The sequence below is a fragment of the Salvelinus alpinus genome, chromosome 21 (genome assembly GCF_045679555.1).
Source record: "Salvelinus alpinus chromosome 21, SLU_Salpinus.1, whole genome shotgun sequence".
NCBI classification, from domain to species: Eukaryota; Metazoa; Chordata; class Actinopteri; order Salmoniformes; family Salmonidae; genus Salvelinus; species Salvelinus alpinus.
In genome coordinates this window covers 15,524,010-15,541,088 of record NC_092106.1, presented here as the reverse complement: position 1 = coordinate 15,541,088, position 17,079 = coordinate 15,524,010, and the positions used below count along the sequence as shown (strand labels likewise).

At 44.4% G+C, this 17,079-nt stretch overlaps 1 protein-coding gene across 1 annotated transcript in view; it reads left to right on the top strand.

Moving 5' to 3' along the window:
• The window catches only part of LOC139548574 (A disintegrin and metalloproteinase with thrombospondin motifs 15-like), a 30,952-nt gene that overhangs the window by 7,935 nt on the left and 5,938 nt on the right, over nt 1–17,079 (top strand). The window contains exons 3-6 of the mRNA XM_071358325.1: nt 9,959–10,126; nt 10,699–10,982; nt 11,221–11,398; nt 11,899–12,074. Coding sequence (XP_071214426.1) covers nt 9,959–10,126; nt 10,699–10,982; nt 11,221–11,398; nt 11,899–12,074 — 806 coding nt within the window. The remainder of the gene's footprint in view (nt 1–9,958; nt 10,127–10,698; nt 10,983–11,220; nt 11,399–11,898; nt 12,075–17,079) is intronic.

Sequence of the window (17,079 nt, the reverse complement as noted above, 5' to 3'; positions counted from 1 at the left end):
AGCACATTCAGAAACTTGTCCCGAAGCCACTCCTGCGTTGTCTTGTCTGTGTGCTTAGGGTTGTTGTCCTGTTGGAAGGTGAACCTTCGCACCAGTCTGAGGTCCTGAGTGCTGTGGAGCAGGTTTTCATCAGGGATCTCTCTGTACTTTGCTCCGTTCATCTTTTGCCGAATCCTGACTAGACTCCCAGTCCCTGCTGCTGAAAACATCCCCACAGCAAGATGCTACCACCGCCATGCTTCACCGTAGGGATAGTGCACAGTTTCTCCAGACGTGACGCCTGGCATTCAGGCCATAAAGTTCAATCTTGGTTTCATCAGACCAGAGAATCTTGTTTCTCATGGTCTGAGAGTCTTTAGGTGCCTTTTGGCAAACACCAAGAGGGCTGTCATGTGCCTTTTACTGAGGAACGGCTTCCGTCTGGCCACTCTACCATAAAAGCCTGATTGGTGGAGTGCTGCAGAGATGGTTGTCCTTCTGGAAGGTTCTCCCATCTCCACAGAGGAACTGAAGCTCTCTCAGAGTGACCATCGGGTTCTTGGTCACCTCCCTGACCAAGGCCATTCTTCCCCGATTGCTCAGTTTGGCCGGGCGACCAGCTTTAGGAAGAGTCTTGGTGGTTCCAAACTTCTTCCATTTAAGAATGATGGAGGCCACTGTGATCTTGGGCACCTCAATCCTGCAGACATTTTTTGGTGCCCTTACCCAGATCTGTGCCTCAAGACAATTCCTTCGACCTCATGTCTTTTTCTCTGACATGCACAGTCAACTGTGGGACCTTATATAGACAGGTGTGTGCCTTTCCAAATCATGTCCAATGAATGGAATTTACCACAGGTGGACTCCAATCAAGTTGTAGAAACATCTCACGGATGATCAATGGAAACAGGATGCACCTGAACTCAATGTGGAAAAAGTCAAGGGGTCTGAATACTTTCCGAAGGCACTGTATCTACTGTATAAACAATATCTAAAGCAATCCTCACACACTCACACACACTCCTAGAGTACATTATACAGTATAAGCAAATCCAATGTAAGTCAATGGAGAGTGAGACCTGCTACATTATTCTCCCTCTTTCTCTCCCTCTCTCACAAACACACAGGTGACATACAAACACGCTTGCACACCCATGTGTGCACACAGACACACACACACCAACAAACAACACCGGGTGGGAAAGCCAAACCATTCTGAATGTATCTACAAATACAGATCTTTGAAGCTAATCTTATTTAGTCTGATGTCCTAACTGGTTTCATTCATTTGTGGAAACTGTAGAATTGTTATTTTGACCCTTTTGCTGTAGAATAAGTGTTGGTCGTTCATATTATGAATGTAATCACTTTTTGACTGCCCCCTTTTTGATTTGAATGACACCTTCCATATATGTCTGCACATTGTAGAAGTGGTCAGAACGTGCACAAAGATGACCCATTTCGCATACCCCACCCTCCCATGAGACATCCATGCACACCCGTGTGTGTGTGTAGATCTGTGGTATTTGTGTACACGTGTGCTTTTGAGAGAGGGAGAGAAAGAGGGAGAATGCTGTAGCAGGCCTCATTCTCCATTGACTTACAATGGAATTGCTTACACTGTATACTATACTCTAGGAGTGTGTGTGTGAGAGAGAGTGTGTGGATTTATTTTATATTGTTTTATATAAGGTCCAGACCATCTATATAGCCAACAATTATTAAGATTAGAACATGTTTATAATCTGAGAAAGAGGAAAAACACTGTAAAATGACTCACTCTACAGTGACTCTGCTTATAATACTGCATATACTCAAATATGGGTGTTTACATTTGTCCTGTTTTACTGCATGTACAAGAGGGTAACTTGTACACATGTGTTTTTTGTACATTTCAACTCCCCCTGAGACACCTTCGGAGAGTGGGGTCACGGTCAGGGATCAGCCATTTTGGACCGTGCTTCATTGCCTTGCTGAAGGGCAGATCGACAGATCTTTCACCTTGTTGGCTTGGGGATTCGAACTAGTAACTTTTTGGTTATTGACCCAACACTAAGCGCTAGGCTACCTGCCCCTCTATTTTTATATATTGGTCCAGGCAATTTAATACCAAAGAGTATTAAGATCTGATCATTTGAACATGTTCCATTTGTGAAAATAGCGACAATTTTACTGGCCCCCTACCATACTGTCAATTACATTATACAATACTGATTTGTAAATACAGAATAGAGCCATGCATAGAACCAACCATGCAACGAGCTCGGTATTTACAAACCAGAATTAAATTGACTTGCTATTGTGACATCGTGTCACGACTTCCGCCGAAGTCGGTTCCTCTCCTTGTTCGGGCGGCGTTCGACGTCACCGGTCTTCTAGCCATCGCCGATCCACTTTTCATTTGTTTTGTCTTCTTTTCACACACACCTGGTTTACATTCCCTCATTACGTGACGTGTATATAACCCTCTGTTCCCCCCCATGTCTGTGTGTGGAATTGTTTGTTGTGCATTATAGACTGGTTTGCGACGTATTATTTCAACCCATATTGTGTTGTTCTGGGTGCCGTCGGTTTTGCCTCATTAAACTGCTCCGGTTATTACCCAGGTCTGCTCTCCTGCGCCTGACTTCCCTGCAGCCAGTTACGCACCTCTTACACATCGCGGTGATTTGATCTTTGGGGACAGCCAAAGAACCTTTATTGGTTCTAGATAGTGTGTGAAGACTAAATAATAAAAATAATAATAATAATCAAATATTTATTTTATATAGCGCTTTTCAATACAAGTACAATACAAGTCGCTTCAAAAACAAAACAAACAAAAACATTTCCAAAACACATGTAGGGATCTGGCGGTTCTTGGGTGTTGGTCTTCCACAGCTTTAGATGATAGGAGGTTCATAATGTAGTAGCTTGAGAGGAGGGAGCATAGATGGAACAGCCAGGCAGGGAGGTAGAGACATCTGACAAACAGGCCACGGAGCTCTTCATCAGGCACCTCATCGTCTTCGATGTTCACGGCTAATAAATAATATGTCAATGCCCAAATAGACGTGTATGTTGATTATGTTAATGCCAGAGTGAACTTGTAGGCATTATGCATGTCTTGAACAAAAGATGATAGGTGTTGATGATGTCATTTGGTGTTAACTCATTCAGTTCTAGTCTGTTGAGGATGTACTGTACAGTTCATCAATCTCCGTAGAAATGAGATGTTGTAAGTCGAACCAAAGAGCATACATAATCTCTCCATGTGTGAACTGCCCTGGGGGTCCTTGACTCCTGCATCATTTGATTACCATTTCTAATCTGTCAGACATGGAATGGGGGGAAAAGGACTAAGGCCCGTTGAAAACTCTTGAACCTTTCTCACCTTCTTCCTTTGATCCAATGAAATGGGTGAGATTCTGTCCAACGGTCTCGTTACCACTGAAGCCATTTTTGTCAAGGCTGGTATTATTAATGAGACAAGTGACAGTTGCGATCAAGTGTTTTCAGTCATCCATGTGGGGCTGTGAAGGGAGTAAAGCCTGAAAACAGATGGTGAAGTACTAGCAGATGTGAGGCCCCAGTGAGAGGCACTGGTTTAAGGTGCACACGTCTATTAACTAATTATACAACTTCCTTTCAAAAAGGACCTTGTCATATTTTACATCCATTTGTGAAGTCGTCATTTCCGTGTGGGATGTGATGACTTCGTACTGAGGACTTTGTTTCCAACAACATCTAACTGTTTTCTTTTTTTTTCCCATCAAAGAAAATGGTTATTTTACTTCTACTGTCTGTGAGTATCATACTTCATAATCTATGACAGCATTGGGAAAAGTGGTTGGTTTGATATTTGGAGTGGAATGGATGGAGTTCAAGTGAATACATGAAATTTCACAACATAGTGTATAATATACATACTAGCCCTACAACGTACTGTATGTAGGCTATATGAGTGTGGAGAGAAAAGTATGGGGATCAAACATTAGTCACAAGTGTCCTGCCAGGAACAGTTGCAGTGAAGAATTTGTATTTATTATGGATCCCCATTACTGCCTGGGGTCTGGCAAAATTAAGGCAGTTATACAGTTTCAAAAACATTCTAATACATTCAGAACAGATTTCACAACACACTAAGTGTGTGCCCCTCAGGGCTCTACTCCACTACCACATATCTACAACACAAAATCCAGGTGTTAGTCTATGTATAGTGTGTATGTTATCATGTGTGTGTGTGTACATGTGTCTGTGCCTATGTTTGTGTTGCTTCACAGTCTCCGCTGTTCCATAAGGTGTGTTTCTATCTGTTTTTAAATTAGATTTTACTGCTTGCATCTGTTACCTGATGTGGAATAGAGTTCCATGTAGTCATGGCTCTATGTAGTACTGTGCGCCTCCCATAGTCTGCTCTGGACTTAGGGGCTGTGAAGAGACCTCTGGTGGCATGTCTTGTGGGGTATGCATGGGTGTCCAAGCTGTGTGCCAGTAGTTCAAACAGACAGCTCGGTGCATTCAACATGTCAATACCTCTCACAAATATAAGTAGGGATGAAGTCAATCTCTCCTCCACTTTAAGCCAGGAGAGATTTACATGCATATTACTGATGTTTGCTCTCTGTGTACATCCAAGAGCCAGCCGTGCTGCCCTATTCTGAGCCAATTGCAATTTTCCTAAGTTCCTCTTTGTGGCACCTGACCACACAACTGAACAGCAGTCCAGGTGCGACAAAACTAAAGCCTGTAGGACCTGCCTTGTTGACAGTGCTGTTAAGAAGGTAGAGTAACGCTTTATTATGAACAGACTTCTCCCCAGACTTCTGTTGTATCAATATGTTTTGACCATTACAGTTACTCCAAGCAGTTTAGTCACTTCAACTTGCTCAATTTCCACATTATTTATTACAAGATGTAGTTGAGGTTTCGTGTTTAGTGAATGATTTGTCCCAAATACAATGTTTTTAGTTTTTGTAATATTTAGGAATCATTTGTTCCGTTCCACCCATTCTGAAGCTGACTGCAGCTCTTTGTTAAGTGTTGCAGTCATTTCAATTGCTGTAGTAGCTGACGTGTATAGTGTTGAGTCATCCGCATACATAGACACACTGGCTTTACTCAAAGCCAGTGGCATGTCATTAGTAAAGATTGAAAAAAGTAAGAGGCCTAGACAGCTTCCCTGGGGAATTCCTGATTCTACCTGGATTATGTAAGAGAGGCTTCCATTGAAGAACACCCTCTGTGTTCTGTTAGACAGGTAGCTCTTTATCCAAAATATAGTAGGGGATGTAAAGCCATCCGTTTTTCCAGCAGCAGACTATGATCGATAATGTCAAAATCCTCACTGAAGTCTAACAAAACACATTCTTTTCATCATCAATTTCTCTCAGCCAATCATCAGTCATTTGTGTAATTGCTGCGCTTATTGAATGTCCTTCCCTATAAGCGTGCTGAAAGTCTGTTGTCAATTTATTTACTGTAAAATAGCATTGTATCTGGTCAACAAAAAACAATCCAAAACATTTCTAAGGATTGTTAAGTGGCTGATTGGTTGGCTATTTGAGCCAGTAAAGGGGGCTGTACTATTCTTAGGGAGCAGAATGACTTTTGCTTCCCTCTAGGTCTGAGGGCACACACTTTCTAGTAGGCTAAAATGTATGTTTATGTTAAAAAATGTATGACCTCTTATACACTATATATTAGTCCCAGCCTTTGGAACTTTGGTTTTCCTAGATATGGCTACTATATTGTGATCACTACATCCAATGGATCTGGATACTGCTTTCAAGCACATTTCTCCAGCATTAGTAATGATGTGATCAATACATGTTGGTTTCAAACTGTAACCAGTGCCTGCAACCTGGTTCAGGTTGACAGTCAACCTTACAGTTTGAAGCTTTTTCTTGAGTGGGCAGCTTGACGAAAGCCAGTCAATATTTAAATCACCCAGAAAATATACCTCTCTGTTGATATCACATACATTATCAAGCATTTCACACATGTTATCAATATACTGACTGTTAGCACTTGGTGGTCTATAGCAGCTTCCCACCAGAATGGACTTTAGATGAGGCAGATGAACCTGTAGCCATATTACTTCATAAGTATTTAACATGAGGTCCTCTCTAAGCTTTACAGGAATGTGGTTCTGAATATAAACAGCAACACCCCCACCACTGGCATTTCTGTCTTTTCTTAAATGTTATAACTTTGTATTGCTACCACTGTATCATCAAAGGTATAATCTAAGTGAGTTTCAGAGATAGTCAGAATATGAATGCCATCTGTTTCTAGCAAGTTATTCATTTTATGAACCTTGTTTCTTAGGCTACATATGTTAACGTGGGCTATTTTGAGCACTTTTGTAGGGATGCTTGCTTGTTTTCATTGCTTTTCTGGGAAGCTTAGCAGAAGTAGATATTGTCATGTTATTTATGTTAGTGCAGGGTGAGCTGCACACAGTGGACCTCCTACTAGGGCACACTGCCTCAATGCTAACACTAGAAGTCTAGTGAACCTCCTTGAGTCTCCTTGTTCTCGTCCCAATGAATCTGTGATTATGTTCCACTGTCAGCGGTCTTCATTACAAACATAAGCAAATGGTACTAGGCCAGGCTAGCACCATGAGCTACAGCAGGCTGAGCAAAACAAATGGACATTGCAAACTTAATAAAAGGGGGAAATTTCTGCAAACAAACCACTGCTCGACAGTAGCAAGGTCTCAATGGCTTGTTGAGCCAGAGATTTAATTTTTCCTCTTATTTAAATCATCCTCTAATTAGTACATGGGTGTCAAACCCATTCCATGGAGGGCCTAGTGTCTGCAGGTTTTAGTTTTTTCGTTTCAATTAAGACATAAATAACCAGGTGAGGGGAGTTCCTTTCTAATTAGTGTCCATATTTAATCAAGTACAATGGAGGAGCAAAAACCCACAGACCCTCTGTCTGTGAATTAGAACATTATTGGATTTTGTTGATGATGATTGTGTAAAGGTTTTCTTCCTGGGGTGAAGGAGAGGACCAAAATGCAGCGTAGCCAGTGCTCAACATGTTTAATTATAAGAACAAGTGAACACTACAAACAACTTACAAAATAACAAACGTGCAAAACCGATACAGACCTATCTGGTGCAGAACACAAACACAGAGACAGGTAACAACCACCCACAACGAACACAGTGAAACAACCTACCTAAATATGACTCTTAATTAGAGGAACGCAAAACACCTGCCTCTAATTAAGAGCCATACCAGGCAACCCTAAACCAACATAGAAACACACAACATAGAATGCCCACCCAAAACTCACGCCCTGACCATCACACACATACAAAACAACAGAAAACAGGTCAGGAACGTGACAGAACCCCCCCCCCCTCAAGGTGCGAACGCCGGGCGCACCAGCACAAAGTCCAGGGGAGGGTCTGGGTGGGCATCTGACCACGGTGGTGGCTCAGGCTCCGGACGCTGTCCCCACACCACCATAGTCACTCCCCGCTTCTGTATCCCCCTCCCAATGACCACCCTCCAACTAAAACCACCTAAATGAAGGGGCAGCACCGGGATAAGGGGCGGCAGGTCCGGGCTGAGGGACTCTGGCAGGTCCGGGCTGAGGGACTCTGGCAGGTCCGGGCTGAGGGACTCTGGCAGGTCCGGGCTGAGGGACTCTGGCAGGTCCGGGCTGAGGGACTCTGGCAGGTCCGGGCTGAGGGACTCTGGCAGGTCCGGGCTGAGGGACTCTGGCAGGTCCGGGCTGAGGGACTCTGGCAGGTCCGGGCTGACGGAAGGCTCTGGCTGATCCGGGCTGACGGAAGGCTCTGGCTGATCCGGGCTGACGGAAGGCTCTGGCTGATCCGGGCTGACGGAAGGCTCTGGCTGATCCGGGCTGACGGAAGGCTCTGGCTGATCCGGGCTGACGGAAGGCTCTGGCTGATCCGGGCTGACGGAAGGCTCTGGCTGATCCGGGCTGACGGAAGGCTCTGGCTGATCCGGGCTGACGGAAGGCTCTGGCTGATCCGGGCTGACGGAAGGCTCTGGCTGATCCGGTCTGGCGGAAGGCTCTAGCGGCTCCTGTCTGGCGGACGGCTCTAGCGGCTCCTGTCTGGCGGACGGTTCTGTAGGCTCATGGCAGACGGGCGGCTTTGCAGGCTCATGGCAGACGGGCGGCTTTGCAGGCTCATGGCAGACGGACAGTTCAGACGGCGTAGGGCAGACGGGCAGTTCAGACGCCGCTGGGCAGACGGGCAGTTCAGGCGCCGCTGGGCAGACGGGCAGTTCAGGCGCCGCTGGGCAGACGGGCAGTTCAGGCGCCGCTGGGCAGACGGGCAGTTCAGGCGCCGCTGGGCAGACGGGCAGTTCAGGCGCCGCTGGGCAGACGGGCAGTTCAGGTGCCGCTGGGCAGACGGCAGACTCTGGCCGGCTGAGACGCACTGTAGGCCTGGTGCGTGGTACCGGAACTGGAGGTACCGGGCTAAGGACACGCACCTTCAGGCTAGTGCGGGGAACAACAACAGGGCACACTGGACTCTCGTGGCGCACTCTAGGCCTGGTGCGTGGTACCGGAACTGGAGGTACCGGGCTGAGGGCACGCACCTCAGGGCGAGTGCGGGGAGAAGGAACAGTGCGCACAGGGCTCTGGAGACGCACAGGAGGCCTGGTGCGTGGTGCCGGAACTGGAGGCACTGGGCTGGAGACACGCACCATAGGGAGAGTGCGTGGAGGAGGAACAGGGCTCTGGAGATGCACTGGAAGCCTGGTGCGTGGTGTAGGCACTGGTGGTACTGAGCTGGGGTGGGAAGGTGGCGCCGGATATACCGGACCGTGAAGGAGGACACGTGCTCTTGAGCACCGAGCCTCCCCAACCTTACCAGGTTGAATGGTCCCCGTAGCCCTGCCAGTGCGGCGAGGTGGAATAGCCCGCACTGGGCTATGCAGGCGAACCGGGGACACCACCTGTAAGGCTGGTGCCATGTACGCCGGCCCGAGGAGACGTACTGGAGACCAGATACATTGGGCCGGCTTCATGGCACTCGGCTCGATGCCCAACCTAGCCCTCCCAGTGCGGCAAGGTGGAATAGCCCGCACTGGGCTAAGCACGCGTACTGGGGACACCGTGCGCTTTACCGCATAACACGGTGTCTGACCAGTACGACGCCCTCTCACTCCACGGTAAGCCCGGGGAGTTGGCTCAGGTATCCAACCCGGCTTCGCCACACTCCCCTTTAGCCTCCCCCCCCCCCCAAGACATTTTTGGGTGAGCCTCTCGGGTTTCCAGCCACTCTGCCTTGCAAGCGCCTCATAATGACGCCTCTCCGCTTTTGATGCCTCCAGCTCCGCTTTGGGACGGCGACACTCCTCTGGCTCTGCCCAGGGTCCTTCTCCGTCCAGAATCTCCTCCCATGTCCATTCCTCCTTGTACTGCTGCTGCTGTTGCTGCTGCCCGTTGTCACGCTGCTTGGTCCGGGTTTGGTGGGTGGTTCTGTAAAGGTTTTCTTCCTGGGGTGAAGGAGAGGACCAAAATGCAGCGTAGCCAGTGCTCAACATGTTTAATTATAAGAACAAGTGAACACTACAAACAACTTACAAAATAACAAACGTGCAAAACCGATACAGACCTATCTGGTGCAGAACACAAACACAGAGACAGGTAACAACCACCCACAACGAACACAGTGAAACAACCTACCTAAATATGACTCTTAATTAGAGGAACGCAAAACACCTGCCTCTAATTAAGAGCCATACCAGGCAACCCTAAACCAACATAGAAACACACAACATAGAATGCCCACCCAAAACTCACGCCCTGACCATCACACACATACAAAACAACAGAAAACAGGTCAGGAACGTGACAGATTGACACTGATTCAAATGATGATGATGATGAAATTATGATGAAATTAACCTAGTACCCCCAAACCAATATTCATTTTTTTCCGATTTTATAGTTGTCCTGGTCATATTTCCTCCTTGTGCTATTTTTTCTGTCCTTCAGGCCATGTCTTCAACATGCCCCATGACAATGTGAACGCCTGCAAGGAGGTGTTTGGGAAGCTCAAGGACAACCACATGATGTCCCCCACGCTGATCCAGATCGACCGTGCCAACCCCTGGTCTGTGTGCAGCGCAGCCATCATTACAGACTTCCTGGACAGAGGCCACGGTCAGTCAGCCACTCAGCTCGGTCTCTGTCAATTGCAGCTGTTGTGCATGTGCGTGTGTGTGTGAGTTCTGCCTGTGTAAATTGTAGCTGTCATACGAATGTATATATGTATATACTCTAAAAGATCAGACTTTGTTCTCACCCTTGCAACAAATCTAAACAGTTTGAACTATTGGAGTTCCTAAACGAGGTCATGCAATTAGCAGTAATAGCACTGGCGAGTTCATGGGCCTCTCATTCCCAATACTGTCCCTGTTCAACGTCTGCATTAGCTGACTGACGTATAAGGAGTGCTTGTTTAATGTTGCACAGGTTTTTTGCACAGGTATTGCACTTATTTGGTCTGGAAAAGATGATTATGTAATGGTTTACACATCTTGAATAACTCTGATTAAGAGGAGTGAAGACTGCTTTGTTCAACTGCAAAGGCATGTTGAATAACAGTGCAGAGACATTGCTTCATACGACAACACCTGTCACTCTTGAGCAGATATAAACCATAAAAATTGTCTTCAGCCTGGCTGGCTTTGCACGGCTGATATCTTGACACTGTGGTTGTTTTTCTTAAAAAGGGGACTGTCTTCTGGATCAGCCCCAAAAGCTGCTGGCTCTGCCCGAGAGCCTCCCAGGCACCAACTACAGCCTCCACCGCCAGTGTGAGCTGGCCTTCGGTACGGGCTCCAAGCCCTGTCCCTACATGCAGCCCTGCTCCAAGCTGTGGTGCACGGGCAAGGCCAGAGGCCAGCTGGTCTGCCAGACACGTCATTTCCCCTGGGCCGATGGCACCAGCTGTGGCAACAGTAAGCTCTGCTTCCGAGGGGTGTGCACCGACAAGAACAACACCACTAAGACCAAGGTGAGCACACTCACTGTCTGTGTTCTGATCTGCTTAGTTATTACTATTGATGTAGATGTTGGTAGAGACTGATCTCACAATGAATACAATGATTTCACAATCTAACAACAATGAAACATCTATATCTTAATAATAATATGTACTGGAACCTCTATTTCTAAATGTATACTAGAATGTAACTATAGGCTCTACATGTAATATAGACTGCAGGTTCTAAATGTGTGTGGTTCTCCTACAGGTGGACGGTGGATGGGGGGGGTGGGGTGTGTATGGGTCGTGTTCCAGAACCTGTGGAGGAGGAGTTCAGCTGGCCAAAAGAGACTGTAACAACCCTGTTCCAGAATATGGGGGGAAATACTGCAAAGGACTCCGTGTGAAGTATCGCTCCTGCAATTTGGACGTCTGCCCAGAATCAGGTAGAACTCATTGTGAAGTTTTAAATAATCCTTAATTAAACGATTTTGAAAACTGGAAGCATTTTGCTTCTTTACCACAAGAAATAAGATTTGCTGACATGCTAATATGTAAAAATATGCTAAATGAAACCTGAGTGTGAAACAAATGTCCCACTTTAAAATTACAATTTGACGTGTTAAAGAAAGACACAAGTCCTTGGTAAAGCTTATATAAAAGCTTCAGAAATCATTCATAAGCAAATGTTATGTTATATGAACAGTCGCAAAAGGTCATGTCACATTTGGCAAAGTACCAGATGTAATCAACATGTTTCAGTGCACCTGTCCGACAATCTTATTCTTTTACTTTTCATGTCAAGCGTGTATGTAGTGCTCATGAAGACTTTATGCATGTCCTATAAAGCCTTTATACGTTGCTTCATTAAAGGATGACACAAATTTTTTTTAAATAGATGTGTACTCGTATGGATCCACGTTACTAATAAGCATACAATCCATAGGCAAAAGCTTCCGTGAGGAGCAGTGCGAGGCGTTCAACGGATTCAGCCTCAACACCAACAGGCTCTCAGCGTCTGTGGTGTGGGTCCCCAAATATTCTGGAGTGTCACCCAAGGACAAGTGCAAGCTCATCTGCAGGGCCAATGGAACAGGCTACTTCTATGTCCTTGCTCCAAAGGTGAGTACCTGCAGACTGCAGTAGCAACCTGCTGAAGAATGTTGAGAAAGGCTGTTGAGAAATTAACTTCTCCTGACCTGCAGTAACAGATTGCACCAACAAACAACAAACGGTAACACTTTACTTGACACCCAGTGTCATAACACATTATCACACGGTCATAACCATGTCATAATATGTCATAACACTGTCATGACATATATTTACACCTGTTGTGACATATATTTAGTTATTTCATGGCTGGTTATGACACTTACATAAGAGTGTCAAAACCCACATTTAATCAAATTAGTTTGTTCCCCTGCCAAGAAGTTTCCTTTCGTTTAAAGTTTGTTTCTTAAATCCTTTGTTGTAATGAATTCTTAAGTCATGTTTTTTCATCATATTTTAAATAACTTGTAGAAAATACACTTTATGACAATGTCAAGAAGCATTATCACGTACATGCCCTTATGTCAGTCATCAGTCAAAAAGAGGGTGTCTTGTCCTGCTCCTGATATCTGCTCCTGCATTCATCCCAGTCATCAGCAACAGAGCATTGGGGTCAGTGCATGTCTGACAATGATATTTTGAAAATTATATTATATAAACATTAAACATATATTAAACATAAACATATAAACATTATATAAACACTCTTAGGTAGGTGTCATAACCAGACATAAAATAACACAATATATGGTCACAACAGGTGTAAATATATGTCATGACAGTGTCATGACCATATTATGACATGGTTATGACCGTGTCATAACGTGTTATGACGCTGGGTGTCAAGTGAAGTGTTACCCAACAAACACTGTCTGTCTCACATTTGGTGATCTAATGACAGGTGGCACTGTCAATGAAGAGCTAAGCGCAATGTTGTAGGCTACAACCATCGTAACCAAACTAAGGCATAAGTCATGTTTTCTCTGAAGAGTGTGAAGAAGAATGCCAGTGAGAAGCTTGATTACAGTATCTAGCGCTGATATAGGGAGGTGTAGAGTGAGAGAGAACCGAGAGAGAGAGAGAGAGATTAAATTAATCAAAACAGGAACATTTTACATTTGGCTAGAAATTCAAAAGGAAATTATCTTAACAGAGAAAAATGTCCTCCTGTGTGCTACCTATATCCCCCCACTAGAATCCCCATACTTTAATAAAGACAGTTTCTCCATCCTGGAGGGGGAAATCAATCATTTCCAGGCCCAGGGACATGTATTAGTCTGTGGCGACCTAAATGCCAGAACTGGACAAGAACCTGACACCCTCAGCACACAGGGGGACAAACACCTGCCTGCAGGTGACAGCATTCCCTCCCCCATATGCCCCCCTAGGCACAACTATGACAACATAACCAACAAAAACGGGTCACAACTCCTGCAGCTCTGTCGCACGCTGGGTATGTACATAGTCAATGGTAGGCTTCGAGGGGACTCCTATGGTAGGTTCACCTATAGCTCATCTCTTGGCAGTAGCACTGTAGACTACTTTATCACTGACCTCAACCCAGAGTCTCTCAGAGCGTTCACAGTCAGCCCACTGACACCCCTATCAGACCACAGCAAAATCACAGTCTACTTGAACAGAGCAATACTCAATCATGAGGCATCAAAGCCAAAGGAACTGAGTAACATTAAGAAATGCTATAGATGGAAGGAATGCAGTTTAGAAACCTACCAAAAAACAATTAGGCAACAGCAAATTCAATCCCTTTTAGACAACTTCCTGGGTAAAATGTTCCACTGCAATAGTGAAGGTGTAAACTTGGCAGTAGAAAATCTTAACAGTATATTTGACCTCTCAGCTTCCCTATCAAATCTAAAAATCTCAAATAGAAAACCGAAGAAAATGAACAACAATGACAAATGGTTTGATAAAGAATGCAAAAATCTAAGAAATAAATTGAGGAACCTGTCCAACCAAAAACATAGAGACCCGGAAAACCTGAGTCTACGCCTTCACTATGGCGAATCACTAAAACAATACAGAAATACACTACGGAAAAAGAAGGAACAGCACGTCAGAAATCAGCTCAATGTAATTGAAGACTCCATAGACTCTAACCAATTCTGGGAAAATTGGAAAACACTAAACAAACAACAACACGAAGAATTATCTATCCAAAATGGAGATGTATGGGTAAACCACTTCTCCAATCTTTTTGGCTCTATAACAAAGAATAAAGAACAAAAACATATACATGACCAAATACAAATCCTAGAATCAACTATTAAAGACTACCAGAACCCATTGGATTCTCCAATTACCTTGAATGAGTTACAGGACAAAATAAAAACCCTCAAACCCAAAAAGGCCTGTGGTGTTGATGGTATCCTTAATGAAATGATCAAATATACAGACAACAAATTCCAATTGGCTATACTAAAACTCTTTAACATCGTCCTTAGCTCTGGCATCTTCCCCAATATTTGGAACCAAGGACTGATCACCCCAATCCACAAAAGTGGAGACAAATTTGACCCCAATAACTACCGTGGAATATGCGTCAACAGTAACCTTGGGAAAATACTCTGCATTATCATTAACAGCAGACTCGTACATTTCCTCAATGAAAACAATGTACTGAGCAAATGTCAAATTGGCTTTTTACCAAATTACCGTACAACAGACCATGTATTCACCCTACACACCCTAATTGACAACCAAACAAACCAAAACAAAGGCAAAGTCTTCTCATGCTTTGTTGATTTCAAAAAAGCCTTCGACTCAATTTGGCATGAGGGTCTGCTATACAAATTGATGGAAAGTGGTGTTGGGGGTAAAACATACGACATTATAAAATCCATGTACACAAACAACAAGTGTGCGGTTAAAATTGGCAAAAAACACACACATTTCTTCACACAGGGTCGTGGGGTGAGACAGGGATGCAGCTTAAGCCCCACCCTCTTCAACATATATATCAACGAATTGGCGCGGGCACTAGAACAGTCTGCAGCACCCGGTCTCACCCTACTAGAATCCGAAGTCAAATGTCTACTGTTTGCTGATGATCTGGTGCTTCTGTCACCAACCAAGGAGGGCCTACAGCAGCACCTAGATCTTCTGCACAGATTCTGTCAGACCTGGGCCCTGACAGTAAATCTCAGTAAGACCAAAATAATGGTGTTCCAAAAAAGGTCCAGTCACCAGGACCACAAATTCCATCTAGACACCGTTGCCCTAGAGCACACAAAAAACTATACATACCTCGGCCTAAACATCAGCACCACAGGTAACTTCCACAAAGCTGTGAACGATCTGAGAGACAAGGCAAGAAGGGCCTTCTATGCCATCAAAAGGAACATAAATTTCAACATACCAATTAGGATCTGGCTAAAAATACTTGAATCAGTCATAGAGCCCATTGCCCTTTATGGTTGTGAGGTCTGGGGTCCGCTCACCAACCAAGATTTCACAAAATGGGACAAACACCAAATTGAGACTCTGCATGCAGAATTCTGCAAAAATATCCTCCGTGTACAACGTAGAACACCAAATAATGCATGCAGAGCAGAATTAGGCCGATACCCACTAATTATCAAAATCCAGAAAAGAGCCGTTAAATTCTACAACCACCTAAAAGGAAGCGATTCCCAAACCTTCCATAACAAAGCCATCACCTACAGAGAGATGAACCTGGAGAAGAGTCCCCTAAGCAAGCTGGTCCTAGGGCTCTGTTCACAAACACAAACACACCCCACAGAGCCCCAGGACAACAGCACAATTAGACCCAACCAAATCATGAGAAAACAAAAAGATAATTACTTGACACATTGGAAAGAATTAACAAAAAAACAGAGCAAACTAGAATGCTATTTGGCCCTAAACAGAGAGTACACAGTGGCAGAATACCTGACCACTGTGACTGACCCAAACTTAAGGAAAGCTTTGACTATGTACAGACTCAGTGAGCATAGCCTTGCTATTGAGAAAGGCCGCCGTAGGCAGACATGGCTCTCAAGAGAAGACAGGCTATGTGCACACTGCCCACAAAATGAGGTGGAAACTGAGCTGCACTTCCTAACCTCCTGCCCAATGTATGACCATATTAGAGAGACATATTTCCCTCAGATTACACAGATCCACAAAGAATTCGAAAACAAATCCAATTTTGATAAACTCCCATATCTACTGGGTGAAATTCCACAGTGTGCCATCACAGCAGCAAGATTTGTGACCTGTTGCCACAAGAAAAGGGCAACCAGTGAAGAACAAACACCATTGTAAATACAACCCATATTTATGCTTATTTATTCTAACTTGTGTGCTTTAACCATTTGTACATTGTTACAACACTGTATATATATAATATAACATTTGTAATGTCTTTATTGTTTTGAAACTTCTGTATGTGTAATGTTTACTGTTCATTTTTATTGTTTATTTGACTTTTGTATATTACCTACCTCACTTGCTTTGGCAATGTTAACACATGTTTCCCATGCCAATAAAGCCCCTTGAATTGAATTGAATTGAATTGAGAGAGAGAGAGAGAGAGAGAGAGAGAGAGAGAGAGAGAGAGAGAGAGAGAGAGAGAGATTATCAGAGTTTGACAGAGTTCCGGAGTTCCAAATTAAGCAGCAACAGCTGAAAAGATGAGCTCCTAAAAATATTGAATTTTACATGGTTTTTAGAGGAAAGTATATCGAAAAAAAGCAAAAGAAAACTGCAAGACTGATTAGGAGACCAAACAAGCAGCAAACAAAGAAGAAAGGCTTTCGAAAAAAGTAAAATTATACAATTTTCTTAGCTAGCTAAGTTGTTTACCTGTTGCTAGGCAGTTGCTAGGGACTCTCCTGAAAGAAGCTAGCTAGCTAACAAGGAGAGAGAGAGAGAGAGAGGTCATGATCAGATGATCAGATGAGCTCCTGCATTTTTCAGCATTTTCTTTAAAAAAGATAGATTTAGAGTTAGTTAAACTTGGATTTTTTGTGGAACTGAGAGAGATACAGCTTCAACTGTATTCAACTGTAACTGACTTGATACAGCTTCAACTAGCACTGACGTGTCAAGTGAG